The 22,150-nt window shown below is 41.5% G+C and overlaps 1 protein-coding gene across 4 annotated transcripts in view; it reads left to right on the forward strand.

Moving 5' to 3' along the window:
* LY96 (lymphocyte antigen 96) overlaps positions 1–17,661 on the forward strand; it is a 46,134-nt gene extending 28,473 nt beyond the window's left edge. For 2 of the 4 annotated variants that reach the window (XM_008956642.4, XM_063606441.1), the window contains 2 exons: positions 6,952–7,004; positions 9,122–9,245. In XM_008956642.4, the coding sequence (XP_008954890.1) occupies positions 6,952–7,004; positions 9,122–9,220 (152 nt within the window). In that variant the 3' untranslated portion in view covers positions 9,221–9,245. 4 annotated transcript variants of the gene reach the window in all.
* Positions 17,662–22,150: the final 4,489 nt, after the last annotated feature.

The following is a 22,150-nucleotide window of genomic DNA, read 5'->3' on the forward strand; positions in this document are numbered from 1 at the left end:
AAAGGCCTTCGACAAAATTCAACAGCCTTTCATGCTAAAAACTCTCAATAAACTAGGTATTGATGGAATGTATCTCAAAATAATAAGAGCTATTTATGACAAACCCACAGCCAATATCATACTGAATGGGCAAAAACTGAAAGCATTCCCTTTGAAAACTGGCACAAGACAGGGATGCCTCTCTCACCACTCCTACTCAACATAGTGTTGGAAGTTCTGGCCAGGACAATAAGGCAAGAGAAAGAAATAAAGGGTATTCATTTAGGAAAAGAGGATGTCAAATTGTCCCTGTTTTCAGATGACATGATTGTGTATTTGGAAAACCCCATCATCTCAGCCCCAAATCTCCTTAAGCTGATAAGCAACTTCAGCAATGTCAGGATATAAAATAATGTGCAAAAATCACAAGCATTCCTATACACCAATAACAGACAAACAGAGAGCCAAATCGAGTGAACTCCCATTCACAATTGCTACAAAGAGAATAAAATATCTAGGAATCCAACTTACAAGGGTTGTGAAGGACCTCTTCAAGGAGAATTACAAACCACTGCCCAACGAAATAAAAGAGGACACAAACAAATGGAAGAACATTCCATGCTCATGGATGGGAGGAATCAATATTGTGAAAATGGCCATACTGCCCAAGGTAATTTATAGATTCAATGCCATCCCCATCAAGCTACCAATGACTTTCTTCACAGAATTGGAAAAAACTACTTTAAAGTTCATCTGGAACCAAAAAAGAGCCTGCATTGCCAAGTCAATCCTAAGCCAAAAGAGCAAAGCTGGAGGCATCATGCTACCTGACTTCAAACTATACTACAAGGCTACAGTAACCAAAACAGCATGGTACTGGTACCAAAACAGAGATATAGACCAATGGAATAGAACAGAGGCCTCAGAAATAACACCACACATCTACAATCATTTGATCTTTGACAAACCTGACAAAAACAAGCAATGGGGAAAGGATTCCCTATTTAATAAATGGTGCTGGGAAAATTGGCTAGCCATATGTAGAAAGCTGAAACTGGATCCTTTCCTTAAATCTTATACAAAAATTAATTCAAGATGGATTAAAGACTTAAATGTTAGACCTAAAACCATAAAAGCCCTATAAGAAAACCTAGGCAATATGATTCAGGACATAGGCATGGGCAAGGACTTTATGACTAAAACACCAAAAGCAATGGCAACAAAAGCCAAGATAGACAAATGGGATCTAATTAAACTAAAGAGCTTCTGCACAACAAAAGAAACTGTCATCAGATTGAACAGGCGACCTACAGAATGGGAGAAAATTTTTACAATCTACCCATCTGACAAAGGGCTGATATCCAGAATCTACAAAGAACTTAAACAAATTTACAAGAAAAAATCAAACAACCCCATCAAAAAGTGGGCAAAGGATATGAACAGACACTTTTCAAAAGAAGACATTTATGCAGCCAAGAGACACATGAAAAAATGCTCATCATCACTGGTCATCAGAGAAATGCAAATCAAAACCACAATGAGATACCATCTCACAGCGGTTAGAAAGGCGATTGTTAAAAAGTCAAGAAACAATAGGTGCTGCAGAGGATGTGGAGAAATAGGAATGCTTTTACACTGTTGGTGGAAGTGTAAACTAGTTCAACCATTGTGGAAGACAGTGTGGCAATTCCTCAAGGATCTAGAACTAGAAATACCATTTGACCCAGCCATCCCATTACTGGGTATATACCCAAAGGATTATAAATCATGCTACTATGAAGACACATGCACACGTATGTCTATTGCAGCACTATTCACAACAGCAAAGACTTGGAACCAACCCAAATGTCCATCAATGATAGACGGGATTAAGAAAATGTGGCACATATACACCATGGAATACTATGCAGCCATAAAAAACGATGAGTTCATGTCCTTTGTAGGGACATGGATGAAGCTGGAAACCATCATTCTGAGCAAACTATTGTAAGGACAGAAAACCAAACACTGCATATTCTCACTCATAGGTGGGAATTGAACAATGAGAACACTTGGACACAGGGCAGGGAACATCACACACCAGGGCCTGTCATGGGGTGGGGGGCTGGGGGAGGGATAGCGTTAGGAGAAATACCTACTGTAAATGACTAATTAATTGGTGCAGCAAACCAACATGGCACATGTATACATGTGTAAGAAATCTGCACATTGTGCACATGTACCCTAGAACTTAAAGTATAATTTAAAAAAAAAAGAAAAGAAAAGAATGGAAGGTATGAGCAAGATATGAGCTTTCTTGGCAGGCACAGTGGCTCATGCCTGTAATCCCAGCACTTTGGGAGGCCGAGGCGGGCAGATCACTTGAGGTTAGGAGTTCCAGACCAGCCTGGCCTACATGGTGAAACCCAGTCTGTACTAAAAATACAAAAGTAGATGGGTGTGGTAGCACATGTTTGTAATCCCCGCTACCACCCGGGAGCCTGAGGCAGGAGAATCACTTGAATGAAGGCAGAGGTTGCGGTGAGCCAAGATCCTACCACTGCACTCCAGTCTGGGCTACACAGTGAGACTCCAGTCTCAAAAAAAGAAAAACCAAAAAAAAAAAAAAAAAGATAGCTTTCTAAGACAGACAAAACAATTGAAAAACAACAAAAAAAAAGGGTTCTATCCAACAGAAGAGGTTAGAACTCCTTCCACCTACCTGAACTGCTAAGTGTTAGGACAGTCTCCCTTAATAGAAATCTAGGGTTTTTTCTTTTTTTCTTTTTTTTTTTTTGTGACAGGGTCTCGCCCTGTCGCCCAGGCTGGAGTGCAATGGCGCAGTCTCAGCTCACTGCAACCTCTGCCTCCCAGGTTCAAAAGATTCTCCTGCCCCAGCCTCCCCAGTAGCTGGGATTATAGGTGCACGCCACCACGCCCAACAACTTTTTTTGTATGTTTAATAGAGATGGAGTTTCACCATGTTGGCCAGGCTGGTCTCAAACTCCTCACCTCGTGATCAGCCCACCTCGGCCTCCCAAAGTGCTGGGATTACAGGCGTGAGCCACTGCGCCTGGTCTAGTGGTTGTTCTTAATTTCTTTCTCATATCCTCAAGTCTCATCCATCTTCCTCCCCTGCCCCTTACACAAAGTTTACAGAGTTGGCTTTATGACCAGAGTCCAGGGCCCCATATACGGAAGGGCCCCATGCTTGGGGTTTAATGCCCTGTGATCATAGTCTTGAAATTCTTAATAATTTTATCTTTGAGTGTGTGTATCGTGTAAGTGAAATCTAATGAGATGATGAGGTATGAACCCACCTTCCCTGGACCGGTTCTTGGTTCCTGCTGCCCACTTCCCTGCTGGCACCATGGGATCCCCTCCCCTCTTCTGTCCAGTGCAACCTGCTACCCTCTGCTCCTGGTGAAATCCTGGCTACAGGGAGGGTCAGGATCCGGTGTGGGTGCCCTGCAGTATCTTGGGTGGGCATGACAGTGGCTGCCCTACCTGGGCTGGCAGCACCACAGCCCTGTTCAGCAGCTGACTAGTTGGGCACACCATCCCCTGCCCCACCCCAAAACAGGTAGTGTGTGGAGGTATTGCATGGAGGTTGCAGTGCGTTGAGAGTCACTGTTGAATAGCAGGCCTGTGGGAAAGAAAGGTACTTGCTTGGACTTCCTGCCTCTCACTGGAGCATGGGGCATCTGGCAGTTTGTGGAAGGAGGACGCTGACAGGCAACTCTCAGGCCCAAGCTTGCACAGGAGCCCCCAGTCGTGGAGGAGCCCCTGGGTGTTTCTGCACTCACCTATGCTGCTTGCTGAGGGGTCATTCCCTCAGGCTGTTCCATGTCTTGGGGACCTTCTCTTTCTCCATTCAAATTTCCTGCCTCTGGCTTGTGTTAGTTTCCTCTGGCCAGCTCGAGGCACCCTCTGGGGATGAGCAGGGAAAGACAAATTATGTAATCTCTGTGATTCTACCTTGAAGTTAAATGCTTTAATATTTGCATTTAAAACTGGCATTGTATTATAAAAAGATGAATAGTGAAATTCATACTAACAGTTTAAAATGTTCTCTTTATTACAAATGATATTAAATTGCAATAAAAACATTATGGCAAGTCTAGAGAGAGAAACACACAGAAGAAAGGAAAAAGTTTTATGTTCTAGTAACTTTAACAGGTTTCCCCCATCTTTTGAATAAGCAGCCTCATATTGTCATTTTGTGCTGGGCCTTGAAAATTATGTATTTAATTATGTAATGATGTATTGCATTACTTTTCATGGCAAAAACTGCAATTACTTTTACACCAACCTAATAGTTGATCCTGAAGCTGAGTACTGAGAATTAGGTGCTAGGAGCCAGATATCCAAATATCCAAAGTAAAACCCCGGTCCTCATGGAGATTATAGACTAGTGGAGAAAACAAGATCCTAATGAAGTAATAAAATAAAGAAAAGCAGAAAAATGAAATATGATTCAATTTGTGATAAATACTCTCAAAGAAACAAGCAAGTTAATGAGATAGAGCCTATTATTATTATATTATTATATAATATATACATATATGACTAATATATTAATGCATTAATATTCACAAGGTATGAATATGTTATTATTCACAAGATGCCATTGGAAGGAGGGTCTAGAAGGGAGAAGGAATAATATTAAATGTTATAAGTAACATTTAATGGTAATAATATTTAATAAGTGCTATGTCCCAGGCATTGTTCTTAGCACTTAACATGTATTAACTGGTATAGCCCTTGTAATAATCCTATGAGATACGTGTTATCGCCCATCAGCATTTTACTGAGGCATAGAAAAATTAAGTGACTGGCCTAAAGTTACACACCAAGTAGAGGAGCTGGGATTCAAACCCAAGCCGTTCTGGCCCCAGAGCCATCACTCTTACAAAGATGTTATCTTTATCCTTACTGCATCTTTCTCATTGCATATTGTATTTGGAATGGTTTCTTCTTATCATTTTGGGGGTCTTTTTTTGGTTTTTAAAAATTTTAATTTTATTTTAGTTTAATGTATTTATTTTGAGACAAGGTCTCCCTGTCACCCAGGCTGGAGTGAAGTGGCACGAACACAGCTCACTGTAGCCTCTACCTACTGGGATCAAGTGATCCTCCCACCCTAGCCTCTCGAGTAACTGGGATTATAGGCACATGCACCACACCCATCTTTCTTTTATATATTTTGTACAGATAAGGCTTCACCATGTTGCCCAGGCTGGTCTTGAACTTCTGGGCTCAAGGGATCTACCCTCTTTGGCCTCCCAAAGTGTTGTGATTACAGGCATGAGCCACCGCTCACAGCTGGAATGGTTTCTTAAATATCTATATCTCCAATAGACTTTAGCTCTTTGAGAGAAGGGACAGAGTTGTACTACCATTGTCTTCCCAGGCCCTGGTGGGTAGTAGGCTTTCAATAAGTAGTTGTTGAACTGTTAAATTTTGAATTGGATTGGCCTTGAATGAAAGATCATAAGATTATGAAGACATGATCACTTTACTGAGCTCAAGAAACACCTCAGGTATCAACTCCTTTAGTAAGGATACACCCGGCTAGGTGTGGTGGCTTATGTCTGTAATCCCAGCACTTTGGAAGGCCGAGGCAGGCAGATCACCTGAGGTTAGGAGTTCAGTACCAGCCTGGCCAACATAGAGAAACTCTGTCTCTACTAAAAATACAAAAATTCGCCAGGCGTAGTGGTGGGTGTCTGTAATCCCAGCTACTGGGGAGGCTGAGGCAGGAGAATGGCGTGAACCCAGGAGGCGGAGCTTGCAGTGAGCCGAGATCGCGCCACTGCACTCCAGCCTGGGCGACAGAGCGAGACTCCGTCTCAAAAAAAAAAAAAAAAAAAAAGATACACCCTTTATCTGCTTTAAAGAAAGAGCAAAAAGAAAAGAAAAGACAGCTGGGCGCAGTGGCTCATGCCTGTAATCCCAGCACTTTGGAAGGCCAAGGCGGGCAGATCGCCTGAAGTCGGGAGTTCGAGACCAGCCTGGTCAACATGATGAAACCCCGTCTCTACTAAAAATACAAAAATTAATCGGGTGTGGTGGCAGGCGCCTGTAATCTCAGCTACTCAGGAAGCCGAGGCAGGAGAATCTCTTGAACCCGTGAGGCAGAGGTTGCAGTGAGCCGAGATCACGCCATTGTACTCCGGCCTGGGCAACAGAGCGAGACTCCATCTCAAAACAAAGAAACAAACAAAAACAGAAAAAGGATACATCCAGAAGTAAATAAATAAATGCTTATTTGTGAGACTAGAAGTATACATGCAGACATTATTTATTTACTTCTGAGAACAATATTATAGTTTTTGATTTAACTATTTATATTAAAAATATTTTTGGCCACTGTTTCTTTTGTTTGAGATTCAAAACATACATTTCTATCTTTACCCCACCACATTCACTACTTTGTTCTGACTGGAACAGTAGAATGTGCATTTTCCTGCACTTTTGACTCTGTGCTCCGCAGCTTGTGTGGGGCCAGGCCCATGGCTATGCACTTAAACAGAAGCTAACTTGAGCTTCTCAGTGGTGTAATTGGGAGGAGCTTCAGTATTCTGGCTGCCTCCAAAATATCTCATCTGTCTTTGGCAAGATTGTTCTCTATTATACCCAGCTTAATGTGCATCAATATCTCTGAAAACTAGTTGGCAATGCACATATGTAACTTGTTCTGAAGCATATTAGCACTAGCTTGTTCATCGTTTATTCATTATTGAGACCAGCAGATCTTAATAGTTTGTGTCCCCTAAGGGATAAGGTAGGGGCAGGTGTACAGAGAGGCTCTAGGGGCGGAGAAAGGAAGCCACAGGAGAATAGCAGCCAGGGTATAAAAGGTTCAGTATTTTTCTACAGTTTTGCTTGGGACTGCGTGTGTCAGTAGTTAAGGTATACTCCATGCTACCAAGAAAAAAATATCACCTAACCATGACCAATAACGTTTTGTATTTTATATTTTGTTTGCAGAGACTGTGAATACAACAATATCATTCTCCTTCAAGGGAATAAAATTTTCTAAGGTATTGTTCAAGATTTATTTTGTACTGTCTAACCTTTAGCAGTAATAGACATGTTAAGCATTTGAAACAAGCAATTCACAACTTCTTCCTTTTTCTTTTTTTTTTTTTTTTTAAATGGGATCTCAGTCTGTCACCCAGGCTGGAGTGCAGTGGCACGATCTCTGCTCACTGCAACCTCCACCCGCCAACCCCCACCCCAAGCAATCCTCCTGCCTTAGCCTCCTGACTAGCTGGGACTACATGTCCATGCCACAATGCCAGCTAATGTTTTGTACTTTTGGAAGAGACGCGGTTTCACCATGTTGCCCAGGTTGGTCTTGAACTCCTGAGTTCAAGCGATCCACTCCGCTTAGCCTCCCAAAGTGCTGGGATTACAAGTATGGGCAGTTGTGCCCAGCTGACAATTTCATGAATAGCAGTTCGAGATTAAGATGTTCAGGGTTTTTTCTTTCACTTTTATTTAGAATTAGCTTTTTTTTTTTTTTTTTTAACTGAGTCTTGCTCTGTTGCCCAGGCTGGAGTGAAGTGTGTTCTGGACTCACTGCAACTTCCGCCTCCCAGGTTCAGGTGATTCTGTGCCTCAACCACCCGAGTAGCTGGGATTACAGGCACATGCCACTATGCCCAGCTAATTTTTTTAATTTTTAGTAGAGATGGGGTTTCACCATGTTGCCCAGGCTGGTCTCAAACTCCTGGCCTCATGTGATCCACCCACCTTTGTTCCTGGACCAAACTGAGGGTCAGGCTGCCATTTCTCGCAGCCCAATAACAAGATGCAGATGAACTGGGGAGGAAGAGAGCTTTTATTTCTGTAACTGGTTACAGGGAGAAGGTCTGGAAATTATCGCCAGACCAACTCAAAATTACAAAGTTTTCAGAGCTTATATACATTCTAAGGTATATGTCTATGTGTAAGTGTGCATTCATCTGAAGACACAAGTGATTAACTTCTTTTAATCTATAATTAAGGTCTGAGTCCTGAAGACCTTCCTCTGGAGCCTCAGTAACTTTACTTAATCTAAATGGGTCTGGGTGCTGAGGTGATTACCTTTATCTTGTCTCCTGCTAAATCATGGAGGTTTGAGGAGTTCCTTCAGACCCCCAGTAAACTTGGTTGTGGAAGCCTGGGGAGTTTCTTCGGACCCACAATAAAACTGGATTGATCCTAAATGGGTCCTATTAAGAATTTCTTAGTTATTTTGTTATGGTTTAAGAAAGCCTTAAAGGAAGGGCCTGGGCAAAACTCCCGATGGGCTTTTGTTACATCCCATCCTTTGCATAAGGGCGCTGGCTTTAAATATTTAACTTAACCACTCAGTACTGAAACAGTTGTTAGTGAGACCTGGCCTTGGCCTCCCAAACTGCTGGGATTTTTAGGTGTGAGCCACCACACCCAGCCTTAGTATTAGGTCTTTTGGTATTTTTTCTTTCTGTAGACCATGGAAAAATTGCACAAAAGATAGCATTTTTTTCCGCTTCTTTTTTTTCCCTCTAACATACATGGGCAAAAGTAATTTGAATGCAAGTGCTCATTACTAATCTGTTAAACAGTCTTCAGATGAAAGCACTGGATGACCATTGTGTATAAGCCAGTAAATCTCTATAACTATTCATGTAAATATAATGTGAACATTGTTTAGGAGAATAAAAATCACATAAATTACAGACTTATTTTGTTCAAGATTTTTTTGGGAACTTAGTCTGGTCATCCATGCCTTTGTAAAAATAATTGCTGCCTCAATGAATAATACCATTGTGATTCTAGATATTTGCGTGACATATCTAGTAATGGGATTTTATGCATTTTACTTTTGGTGACCATTTTAAAATAAAATTTAATAATGCATATTCTTTCATTATTTTGTTATAAACTAATATCTAATATTTCAAAACCTCTTAGGTTAGTTTTTAAAAATAACATAATCTCATAACTGGGAAATAAATGGGCTTTATGCTCATTTAATTCAAAGACATGGAAAATTTCATCTCATTGGAAAACTAATAAAATCAATCCAATTTAAATGGCTTTCTGCTAGTAAGAGAAAGTTCTTACAAAGCCTCTGAAATAGTAGCATCTAACATTTTGTATTACTTGTATTTCTTATACTTCATTTTAGGGAAAATACAAATGTGTTGTTGAAGCTATTTCTGGGAGCCCAGAAGAAATGCTCTTTTGCTTGGAGTTTGTCATCCTACACCAACCTAATTCAAATTAGAATAAATTGAGTATTTAAAAAAAAATTTAAAGGTATTGTTCCTGTTTTAAGGGTACCCAGGATTTGTTTTAATCAGATATGGTAGGATAGGAAGACACAGAAATGACTGTCATGAAGAAAGAAGCTTATCCTCACAGATCTCTAGGAAACGGAGGCATGGTGCATCATGCAGAGCCACCCGGGGAAGCACCAGTGTCTGTGAGAATGTGGAGGGAGGGGAAGAGAATGTGGGCAAGAGTGTTTATTATGTTTTCCACAGGAAGCAATGGGCAAGGTAGGGTAAGTAATTGATATGGTTTGGCTGTGTCCCCATTCAAATCTCATCTTGAACTGTAGTTCCCATAATCCCCACATGTCATGGGGGACCCAGTGGGAGGTAATTGAATCATGGGGGTGGTTACCTCCATGCTGTTCTCATGATAGTGAATGAGTTCTCACGAGATCTGATGGTTTTATAAGGAGCTTTCCCCACCCACCCTTTTGCTCTGCACTTCACCTTCCTGCCACCATACGAAGAAGGACGTGTTTGCTTCCCCTTCTGCCATGATTGTTTCCTGAGGCCTCCCCAGCCCTGCAGAGCCGTGAGTCAGTTAAACCTCTTTCCTTTATTTTACTTATTGTTTTGAGATGGAGTCTCACTCTGTCACCCAGGCTGGAGTGCAGTGGCGCCATCTCGGCTCACTGCAACCTCTGCCTTCCAGGTTCAAGTGATTCTCCTGCATCAGCCTCCCAAGTAGCTGGGATTACAGGCACCTGCCATCACACCTGGCTAATTTTTGTATTTTTAGTAGAGATGGGGTTTCACCATATTGGTCAGGCTGGTCTTGAACTCCTGACCTCAGGTGATCAGACTCCCAAAGTGCTGGGATTACAGGCATGAGCCACTGCGCCCAACCTAAACCTCTTTCCTTTAGAAATTACCCAGTCTTGGGTATTTCTTCATAGTAGCGTGAGAATGGACTAATACAGCAGTGTTGACCTAAAAGGAAGAAGCTGAGACAGAATTAGTGTAAGTAGAGAGTTTATTTGGGCCAAGCTTGAGGACTGCATCCTGGGAGCATGGCCACTTGAGTTGCCCTGAATATATACTCCATAAATTAGCAGCAGTTACAAGAGGGTTTTTAAAGGGAAAGAAGAGGGAGTTTCTGAGTTGTTTACCAAGAATTTACATTAAAAAGGCTGGGTGCAGTGGCTCACACCTGTAATCCCATCAATTTGGGAGGCTGAGGCAGGCAGATCACCTGAGGTCAGGAGTTTGAGACCAGCCTGGCCAACATGGTGAAAACCTGTCTCTTCTAAAAATACAGAAATTAGCTGGGCCTGGTGGCATGCACCTGTAATCCCAGCTACTCGGAAGGCTGAGGCAGGAGAATCGCTTGAACCCGGGAGGTGAAGGTTGTAGTGAGCCAAGATTGTGCCACTGCACTCCAGCCTGGTGACAGAAGTGTTTTTGGTGAAGTTTATAGAAACAAAAGGATGGGGTCTTTTCTGCTTGGACACCCCTCTCTCTATATAGAGAAAGCTGTTTCTCTTTCTTTTCTCTTCTGCCTATTAAACCTCCACTCCTAAACTCCTCGTGTGTGTTTGTGTCCTAAGTTTTCCTGGTGCAAGATGACAAACCCTGGGTTTATACTCCAGACAACGTAGCAGCTTCATATTGGAGGTTCATCTGGGATACCAAAGTACAACATTTCATTGAAACGGTGAGCAAAGGAGCAGACTCCAACTCTGTCCTTTCATTTCAAGGCTGTCAGCCTCCATTTAAGAACCAAATCAAACCAACTACTGGGCCACCTTCAGCCATTTAAAAATGATTAGCATGGCTGCCAGCCTTATAAGACTTGGAGGACAGGCTTTCTGGAGAGAACATGGAGAATCCCCGAGTACCCATGGGTTGTTGGGCATATTGGCCCTGTTTGAACCAGCTTACTTTCAGAGAGGACTTAGCTGTTGCATGGGGCTGGAAGAGGTTTTGGAGCAACTGAGGATTTCTGGCTGGGGCTACCCCCGTGTTATCCAAAGGCTTCTGGACTGACCCCAGCTTCTGACCACCTGATAGGGTGTCAGTAATAGGATCGCCACCTTTCCTATTGTAATTTCCTCCTTTCCTGTCCACGACCACCATATCTCTCATCCTCTCTGTATAAAATCTGGAGTATATGCCGCCTGCTGGTCTTTTCCACTTGGAAACTATTTCTCTTTCTTTTCTCTTCTGCCTATTAAACCTCTGCTCCAAAAAAACAAAAAACAAAAAGACACAAGGATGTGTTTTTTGCTAAAGAAAATGTAATTTTGCTGGGTGTGGTGGCTCACGCCTGTAATCCCAGCACTTTGGGAATCCAAAGCGGGTGGATCACAAGGTTAGGAGTTCGAGACCAGCCTGGCCAGTATGGTGAAACCCCGTCTCTACTGAAAATACAAAAATTAGCCGGGTGTGGTGGCAGGCACCTGTAGTCCCAGCTACTCAGGAGGCTGAGGCTGAGGCAAGAGAATTGCTTGAACCCAGGAGGAGGAGGTTGAGGTGAGCCAAGATCGTGCCACTACTGCACTCCAGCCTGGGCGACAGAGTGAGACTCTGTCTCAAAAAAAAAAAAAAAAAAGTAATTTTTTTTTAGTTAAGTGACTATTTAAGAGTTGCTTTAGAGTAAAGGAAAAATTATACAGATAAAACTAAATGGATAAAGAGAAAAACTAAGCCCAGGCAACAAAGTTACCTCTGAGACCTGTGGTTACCAAGAACAGTCAATGTGGAGGAAGGGCAAAATGAAGCAACCATTAAAACCAGAGGGTAGCCAGGCATGGTGGCTTCTGCCTGTAATCGCACCACTTTGGGAGGCCAAGGTGGGTGGGTCACCTGAGGTCAGGAGTTCCAGACTAGCCTGGCCAAGACGGTGAAACCCTCATCTCTACTAAAAATACAAAAATTATCTGGTAGTGGTGGCGCACGCCTGTAATCCCAGCTACTTTGGATGCTGAGGGGTGAGAATCTCTTGCACCCAGGAGGCGGAGGTTGCAGTGAGCCGAAATTGTGCCACTGCACTCCAGCGTGGGTGGCAGAGCAAGATCCTGTCTCAAAAAACAAAAACAAAACAAAAAAACAACCAACCAACCAAACATAAAACCCGAAAAGCCACAGGGGATTGTGTAAATGAATACCATTTTGTAGATTGGTATCATCATCTCCCTGAGAAACCTTTACTACAATTAAGGGAGGAGACCACCCCTCATATTGTCTTATGCCCAATTTCTGCCTCCAAAGGAAGAAGAAGTAAAAACTAAAAGGCAGAAATGAAATCCACAGGCAGACAGCCCGGCGTGCTGCGCCCTGGGCCTGGTAAAGATCAACCCCTGACCGATTCCAGACATTGTATGGAAAAGCATTGTGAAAATGCCTGTCCTGTTCTGTTCTGTTCTGATTACCTGTGCATGCAGCCCCCTGTCACGTACCCCCTGCTTGCTCAATCGATCACGACCCTCTTACGTGGACCCCCTCAGAGTTGTAAGCCCTTAAAAGGGACAGGAATTGCTCACTCGGAGAGCTCGGTTTTTGGAGACGTGAGTCTGCCCGGTGCCTCCAGCTGAATAAAGCCCTTTCCTTCCACAACTTGGTGTCTGAGGGGTTGTTGTCTGCAGCTCATCCTGCTACACAATAAATTGTAAAAATAACTACTTTAAGGATAGAATCCTTAATTTTAAATGCTACAGAATGAAAGAGCTTGATTGGGTTGATGCAGGACCCACAGCTCACTATTAAACAATTGCTGGTGAATGTATGTGATCCAAATACACAGGAGGTGATTCCTGAGGGAACGACCAGCCTAGTGTTTATCCTGAGAAGGAGATTGCCCAACTCTCCCTATAAAATGCCAAGTGGAACACCCCAGATGAAGTAGTTGATATGCTTCATATGCAAGCCATGTGGGACTGGCTTTATGATGACCCAAATATTCGCCAACAAAAATTTCTATTGCCCACATCATGGTAAATTTTGGGGTTTAGGGGGCCCTTTTTACATGGGCACCCTGGGTGACATTACTCCGGCAGAATCATACGACTATTTGAGCAGCCTTATCAAGTTTGCTGTCTCTTGTGGGTTTTACAGATGCTTAATAAAATATCAGGCATAATTAACAAAAAAAAAAAAAGATGGGTAAGGAGAAAGGGATTAAAAGAGCTCACCCCAGAAGAGTGATAGAATTTTTTGGATGGTTATTAAGAAAAGAAATAAATAAAATGAAAATTGAGGGAGTTAAAACAAAGGCCTTTAAAACACTATTTGCCCCTAGATTGGAAAATGTAAGAAAAATCCAAAGACAATGGTTATAATGAGAATGCTACGTTGCCTGGGGCAATACTGAGGCAAATTAAGATAAAGATTGACAAAAGGGACTGAGTCCTTTGGCCCAACCCCCTGCTGGGGGCCCATATCCTTTTGATATAGGGTCTTGCTACCTGACGAATGCAAGGAGGAGAATACTTATGAGCAGGGGGCCTCTTTTTTCCCCTAGGACTGATTCTAACTATATAGGAGCTGCTAGATTCTGCAGTGCCTGATAGACAGCTCCCATCTAACCAGAGCTGTTTCACTTGTGAAGTTCGAAGGTGAACAAAGGACATCTTGTTTGGAAGGCTGCTGCTGTGGTTAAAGAGGAGTCAAGCAAATCTTTTTCTTTTGAATTATTTATTGTTTAGAGCAATTAAGTGAAGAATGTTTTTGTGAGCAAGTTTACTTTTCTCTCTGAGCTCTCCAGAATTCAGAAACTGTTCATGGGTATTCTGATTTTATGACAATATAGTTATTTGCATAAGTGTAGTAAGATTCGTTTCTTTCAAAACAGGACAATTGGAGACAGTTTTTTTTTTTTAAACCAGGGCTTTGACTAGAATAACATATTTTTAGGCAAATTTCCAGCAAAGCCAACTTAAAAGGAACCTATGTGGCCAATTAATTCTTGCTGCACTTTATGTGAATAATCAGGCCAAGTATAATAAGCCTAAAACTTATTTTGCACATACATTGGTCTTACTACAATTTCTCTTTAGGCTGGGTGCAGTGGCTCACACCTGTAATCCCAGCACTTTGGGAGGCCAAGGTGGGTGGATCACTTGAGGCCAGAAGTTTGATCAGCCTAGCCAACATGGAGAAACCTCATCTCTACTAGAAAATACAAAAATTAGCCAGGTGTGGTGGTGCATGCCTGTAATCCCAGCTACTCGGGAGGCTGAGGCATGAGAATTGTTTGAGCCTGGGAGATGGAGGTTGCAGTGAGCCAAGAACATGCCACTGCACTCTAGCCTGGGCGATAAAGCGAGACTCTGTGCCTTAAAAAAAAAAAAAAAATTCTTTAATAGAAAAGGAGAACCAGAGAAAGAGGTTGTTTCAAAGAAGTGTAACACTTCTTATTAGATTTCAGCCCCAACTTTTGTTTTTGAGTGCAGATTGAATCATGAATTATATAATCCTCTAAAGAGTGCCAGGTTATCATTTTTCTTCTTATTTTTAGTTGGTGCCTTAATGGAATAGGTTCCTTTTTCTGTTCTGACACATAAATACTCTTTTGATTTTCAAAAATATTGTTATTTATTTTTCCTTGTTTTACCTCCAAGGAAACCAGAATCATGGTATTCTGAAGAGTAGAGATGCGAATCTCCCTCATTTGGCATCACACTGGGTCCAATTTGTTTTTCACTGAAAATGCCCCGCTGCTAAGACTATACAAACACCCTCCTTCTAGGCCCGGGGACTGTCACAGAAGGGGTGAGCATGTGAGATTGTAAGGGCCAGTTTTGAGGGACAGAATTAAGTCAAGGTCAGATCCTCCAAATCAACGATGGGTACAAAGATGCCTAAACAGCCAGTAAAATAAGGGACTTTGCCTACTGAGCTGTTATGTGACACATTTTCTAATTCCCGTAGAATTAAAGGAAGATAATTACTGACAGGATAAAGATACCTTGTGACAAAGCCTCCTGGGTACAAAACTCCCAGTTATGAGTTGCGAAGATATATATTTAAAAACTTTTTGTTTCAGAACAATGTTTATATTTTGTATAGCTAATTGCTAAAAGTCTGTAACTAAACCCAAGATTACTGTACTCAAGGCATAGAAGTTAAAGATAAGTCAGTTTTGTAACCTTCCCTTTGGCTTTCTGTTTATTGGCTTTTTATGTAAAAACTTTTTTTTTAAGGGATAATGAATGCCTGTCCACGCCATTCCCATCTGGCCCTTCAATTGGCTATAAGTCTTTTGACTCTAAGTCCCTTGGCTTAGAGTCCCTTTGACTAAGTCCCTTGGCCATACCAAGGGACAGGATGGACCCAGGGCAGGCAGCCATGCCGCCCTGGCAATGTTATGGGGCAAAATAAAGATTTGGTGGCCATCGATGTTGCCTCTGGCAAATCTTGGTCGTAAGAGGGAGAATGTAAACCAAAAATAAAATTCTAAAGCCCCCCTCCAACCATCTGAATGAACTCCCTCCTCTCAGCCAGGGCACTCCAAAGATAACCTGAAAAACTGGTTCAGGCAATGACAGGAAGGGGGGATCAGACATGCCTCAGTATGCCCTCTTCCCTTTTGGAATTCAGGAAATGCCAACCAACATTTAACAGCAACATAGACCTTAAGTCTGATAAAAAACATTTACAATCTATTCTCTTTGAAGCCTGCTACCTGGAGGCTTCATCTGTGTGATAAAAACTTTGGTTTCCACAACCTGTTGTCATAACCCAGACATTCCCTTCTATTGATAATAATTCTTTCAACCAATTGCCAATCAGAAAAATTTAAAATCTACCTATGACCTGGAAGCCCCTCAACCTCTTTGGATTGTTTTGCCCTTCTAGATCAAATCACTGTACATCTTACATGTATTGGTAGATGTATTATATCTCCCTACAATGTATAAAAGCAAGCTGTATCCTGATTACCTAGGGCACATGTCATCAGGATCTCCTGAGGCTGTGTCATGGGTGCATCTTTAACCTTGGCAAAATAAACTTTCGAAATTGAGACTCGTCTCAGGGATACTTTTGGGTTCACACCTCCAAGCTGTCCTTGTTTATTCCTGGGTGTAAGCCAAGTTAACTTTGGGAGGAATTTAAGTTATAGTTTAACTTTGAAGTAAGGATGATAATAGTCCTTCCCCAAAACAAATCACCTCCCTGGTTCAGGGGCTGAAGCCACCTTTGTAAAATTAATGAAAGTCCACAAGATTAGAATTATGGGAGGTGCCTGAATTCTGCTAAGAGATAGATGTAGTTTCTGTAATCCCTTACTACTCAGGAGTAGTGGGGTCAGAGGTCACAAGATAGGTGTAGTTCTGTAATCCTGTACTGCTAAGGAGTTACATGGCCAGAGATCACAAGGTTTGTGTCTTTCCCAATTGATCCTATAGGTAATATCACTATTATAGAAACTAAGATGGGTTTTTTGAGATATTTTTCAGACTGACCCCACCCAGATTCATGACTCATTACTCAACTGGTCCTGTGTCCCCACCCAGAGGTAGACTCAGCTCATGAGAATTATTTTTTACACTTCTATACTTTCATCTTCAACCAATCAGCAGCACCCATTCCTTAGCCCCCAGCCCACCAAATTGTCCATAAAAACTCTAGCATCTGTGCCTTTGGGGAGACTGATTTGAGTGGTAACTCCAGTTCTCCTTCATATTAATTAAACTTTCCTTACTGCAGTGCCATGGTCTCAGTGAATTGCAGTAGGCAAGAAGAACCCATCAGGCAATTGATTACACATTAAGCTCTCTGAGTAGCTCTGTGGAGTACCCCTTCACTTAGCTTTGAGGTAGAGCAGGTTTTTACCCAACCCTGTTTCATTCCTTATGGGGAGGGGTTTGGAAACAGGACTCACAGCACAGCTTTCTCTCAAAATATCCTCTGCAAATCCTCTCTCTTAGATTTTCTCTTGGATTAAAAGATTCTTTGATCTTCTTATATGCTTGATGTTAGGACAGGGTTCAGAGCTGTGGAATGGGTTATCAGACATGTCCTGTTTCCTGGTCTTGTTCTGATGTACAACACATTTCTACTCTAGGGTGGATCTTGATTTGCTAGGTCAGCCATGTGAAGTATTCCCAGGGTATGGTTATTGGTCTGATTTGTCACATGACTGAGGTTGGCTCAATCAGAAGGGATGGATTCAAATTCCTTGGTTGTCTCACTAGATGTAAACGAGGAATGTTGCCCACATTTCTGTGGACAATCATCTGATGACCATAAAAGGGAATTAGCCTCTGGATGAAGATGATACTGTGAACAGAAGAATGGTGAATCTAAAAAAATAAGAGCCTGGCGTGGTGGGTCACGCCTGTAAACCCAGCACTTTGGGAGGCTGAGGTGGGAGAATTGCTTGAGCCCAAGAATTCAAGACCAGCCTGGGCAACACTGTGAGACCCTGTCTGTACAAAAAATAAAATAAAAATTAGCCAAGCATGGCTGCACCTGCCTGTAGTCCCAGCTACTCAGGAGGCTGAGGTGAGATGATAGCTTGAGCCCAGAAGTTTGAAGCTTCAGTGAAGCTAAGATTGTGCCACTGCACTCCAGCTGGGGCAACAGAGTGGGACTCTGTTTCAAAAATAAATTTTAAAATAATTTTTAAAAATTAAAAAAATAATAACTCAAATTGCAGATACTGTGGAGTCATTGAATCACCCAAGCCTGGGTCTTGCCATACTTCTGGACTTTCTGGTTATTGCTTTAGTGAGTTGGAGTCAGAATTTTATTACTTGCACCTGAGAGCATTCTAGTTGATTCACAGCTAAATTGTCTGCCTCATCTCATAAGTTAGGCTAATTTCAGATTCTAGCCCTCCCACCATTCCCTTCTGAGTTTTCCCATTGCTTTCAGCCCTTCTCTTGCTAATAGTTGCAGGGGTAACTTATCCATTAGGTAGAGTAAGCACAGTGCCTAGGGTCCTCAAAAATGTTTTCTTTTAAAAAAAATTTTTAATTTTTAATTCTTATGGGTACATAGTAGGTATATATATTTATGGTTTACATGAGAAAATTTTTTTAAATCAAAATAGACTTCCAAGAATACATAAGGTATTTTGATATACATATGCAATGTGTAAAATCACATCAGGGTAAATGGGGTATCCATCACCTCAATCATTTATCCTTTTTGTTACAAACAATTGAATTATACTTTTTGTCATTTTAAAATATACAATTAAATTATTTTTGATTATAGTCACTCTGCTGTGCTACCAAATATTAGGTATTACTCATCTTTTAAACTATTTTTTTTGTACCCATTAACCAACCCCACTCCTCTGTGCCACCCCCCGTTCCCAGCCTCTGGTAACCATCCTTCTACTCTCTATCTCCATGAGTTCAGTTGTTTTAATTTTAGCTCTTATAAATAAGTGAGAACATGTGAAGTTTGTCTTTCTGTGCCTGGATTATTTCAATTAGCATAATGACCTCCGGTTCCATTCATGTTGTTGCAAATAATAGGATCTTATTCTTGCTCTTGTTTTTTAATTTTTAATTTAATTTTATTTTTACACAGAGATGGGGTCTTACTATATTGACCAGGCTGGTCTTGAACTCTGGGCCTCAAGGGAAGCCTACTGTCTCGGCTTCCCAAAGCGCTGGGATTATAGGCATGAGCCAGTGCACCCAGACTCTCATTCTTTTTTGTGGCTAAATAGTATTCTATTGTGTAAATGTACCATATTTTCTTTATCCATTCATCTGTTGATGGACATTTATGTTGCTTTCAAATCTTGGCTATTGTGAATAGTGCTGCAATAAACATGGGCATGCAGATATCTTTCTGATATACTGATTTCCTTTCTTTTGGGTAATCCAGTGGGATTGCTGCATTGTACAGTAGCTCTATGTTTAGTTTTTGGAGGAACTTCAAAATTGTTCTCCATAGTGGTTATACTAATTTACATTCATGCCAACTAATTTACACTCACACCAACAGTGTATGAAGGTTCCCTTTTCTCTACATCCTTGCCAGCATTTGTTATTGCCTGACATTTAGATAAAAGCCATTTAACTGGGGTGAGATGATATCTCATTGTAGTTTTGATTTGCATTTCTCTGATGATCAATGATGTTGAACACCTTTTCATATGGCCTGTTTAACATCTGTATGTCTTCTTTTGAGAAATGTTTATTAAAGTCTTTTGTTCACTTAAAAATTAAATTATTAGATTTTTTTCCCGTAGAGTTATTTGAGCTCCTTATATATTCTGGTTAGATGGGTAGTTTGCAAATATTTTCTTTCATTCTGTGGGTTGTCTCTTCATTTTGTTGATTGTTTCCTTTGCTGTGCAGATCTTTTTAACTTGATGTGATCCTTTTTAACTTGATGTAACCCCTAGGGGGGTTAATGGGTGTTCTCCCGGTGTGCGGAGATGAGAGATTGTAATAAATAAAGACACAAAACAAAGAGATAAAGAGAAAACAGCTGGGCCCGGGGGACCACTACCATCAAGACGCGGAGACTGGTAGTGGCTCTGAATGGCTGGGCGTGCTGATATTTATTGCATACAAGACAAGCAGGGCAGGGTAAGGAGGGTGGATCTTCTAAGTGATTGAGAAGGTGAAGCAAGTCACGTGATCATAGGACAGGGGGCCCTTCCGTTTTAGGTAGCCGGAGCAAGATAGAAGGCAGCATACGTCAGCGTTTTCTTCTATGCACTTATAAGAAAGATCAAAAACTTTTAAGACTTTCACTATTTCTTCTACCGCTATCTACTGTGAACTTCAAAGAGGAACCAGGAGTACGGGAGGAACATGAAAGTGGACAAGGAGCGTGACTATTGAAGCACAGCACCACAGGGAGGGGTTTAGGCCTCTGGATGACTGCGGGCAGGCCTGGATAATATCCAGCCTCCCACAAGAAGCTGGTGGAGCAGAGTGTTCCCTGACTCCTCCAAGGAAAGGAGACTCCCTTTTGCAGTCTGCTAAGTAATGGGTGTCTTCCCAGGCACTGGCATTACCGCTTGACCAAGGAGCCCTCAAGCGACCCTTATGCGGGCGTGACAGAAGGCTCACCTCTTGCCTTCTAGGTCACTTCTCACAATGTCCCTTCAGTACCCGACCCTATACCCGCCAGTTATTCCTAGGTTATATTAGTAATGCAACGAAGAGTAATATTAAAAGCTAATGATTAATAATGATTATACTAATGATTGATAATGTCCATGATCATCTCTATATCTAATTTGTATTATAACTATTCTTATTCTAACTATTTTCTTTATTATACTGAAACAGTTTGTGCCTTCAGTCTCTTGCCTTGGCACCTAGGTAATCTTTCACCCACAATCCTATTTGTCCATTTTTGGTTTGGTTGCTTGTGTTTGTGGGGTACTACTCAAGAAATCTTTGCCTAGACCAGTGTCCTAGAGAGTTTCTTCAATGTTTTCTTGTAGTAGTTTCATAGTTTGAGGTCTTAGATTTGTCTTTAATCTATTTTGATTTGATTTGTGTACATAATGAGAGATAGAGGCCTAGCTTCATTTTTCTGCTTATGGATATCCAGTTTTCCCAGCACCATTTATTAAAGAGACTGTTCTATCCCCATGTATGCTCTTGGTAGCCTTGTCAAAAATCAGTTCACTGTAGATGTATGAATTTATTTCTGGGTTCTCTATTCTTTTCCATTACTCTATGTGTCTGTTTTTTTTTCTTTTTTTGAGATGCAATCTCACTCTGTCGCCTGGGCTGGAGTGCAGTGGCACGATCTCAGCTCACTGCAACCTCTACCTCTCGGGTTCAAGCAATTCTCCTGCCTCAGCCTCCCACGTAGCTGGGACTACAGGCACGTGCCACCACACCGGGCTAATTTTTTGTATTTTTAGTACAGATGGGGTTTCACCAAGTTAGCCAGGATGGTCTTGATCTCCTGACCTCGTGATCCACCCACCTTCTTGCAACTTTTCTATAAATTTGAAACTATTATGAATCTGAAATTATTTAAATATTTACTTAAAATTAGTGTTGCAGGAAGTCAGGGACCCCAAACGGAGGGACCAGCTGGAGCCGCGGCAGAGGAACATAAATTGTGAAGATTTCATTTTAATATGGACATATATCAGTTCCCAAATAATACTTTTATAATTTCTTATGCCTGTCTTTATTTCAATCTCTGAACATAAATTGTGAAGATTTCATTTTAATATGGACATTTATCAGTTCCCCAAATTAATACTTTTATAATTTCTTATGCCTGTCTTTAATCTCTTAATCCTGTTATCATCATAAGCTGAGAATGTACATCACCTCAGGACAACTATTGTGTTAACTGTACAAATTGATTGTAAAACATATGTGTTTGAATAATATGAAATCAGCGCACCTTGAAAAAGAACAGAATAACCGCAATTTTCAGAGAACAAGGGAAGACAACCATAAGGTCTGACTGCCTGTGGGGTTGGGCAGAATAGAGCCATATTTTTCTTCTTGGAGAGAGCCTATAAATGGACGTGCAAGTAGGGAAGATATCGCTAAATTCTTTTCCTAGCAAGGAATATTAATAATTAAGACCATGGGAAAGGAATGCATTCCTTGGGGGAAGTCTATAAACGGCCGCTCTGGGAGTGTCTGTCTTATGTGGTTGAGATGAGGACTGAAATACACACTGATCTCCTGCAGTATCCTCAGGCTTATTAGGGTGGGGAAAAACCCCCCCACTAGTAAATTTGAGGTCAGACCGGTTCTCTGCTCTTGAACCCTGTTTTCTGTTGTTTAAGATGTTTATCAAGACAATACATACACAGCTGAACATAGACCCTTATCAGTAGTTCTTTTTTGCCTTTTGTCCTGTTTCCTCAGAAGCATGTGATCTTTGTTTTTTTGCCCTTGGAAGCATGTGATCTTGTGACCTACTCCCTGTTCTTGCACCTCCTCCCCTTTTGAAATCCTTAATAAAACTTGCTGGTTTTGCAA

Source organism: Pan paniscus, chromosome 7 (assembly GCF_029289425.2).
Source record: "Pan paniscus chromosome 7, NHGRI_mPanPan1-v2.0_pri, whole genome shotgun sequence".
Taxonomy (NCBI): domain Eukaryota; kingdom Metazoa; phylum Chordata; class Mammalia; order Primates; family Hominidae; genus Pan; species Pan paniscus.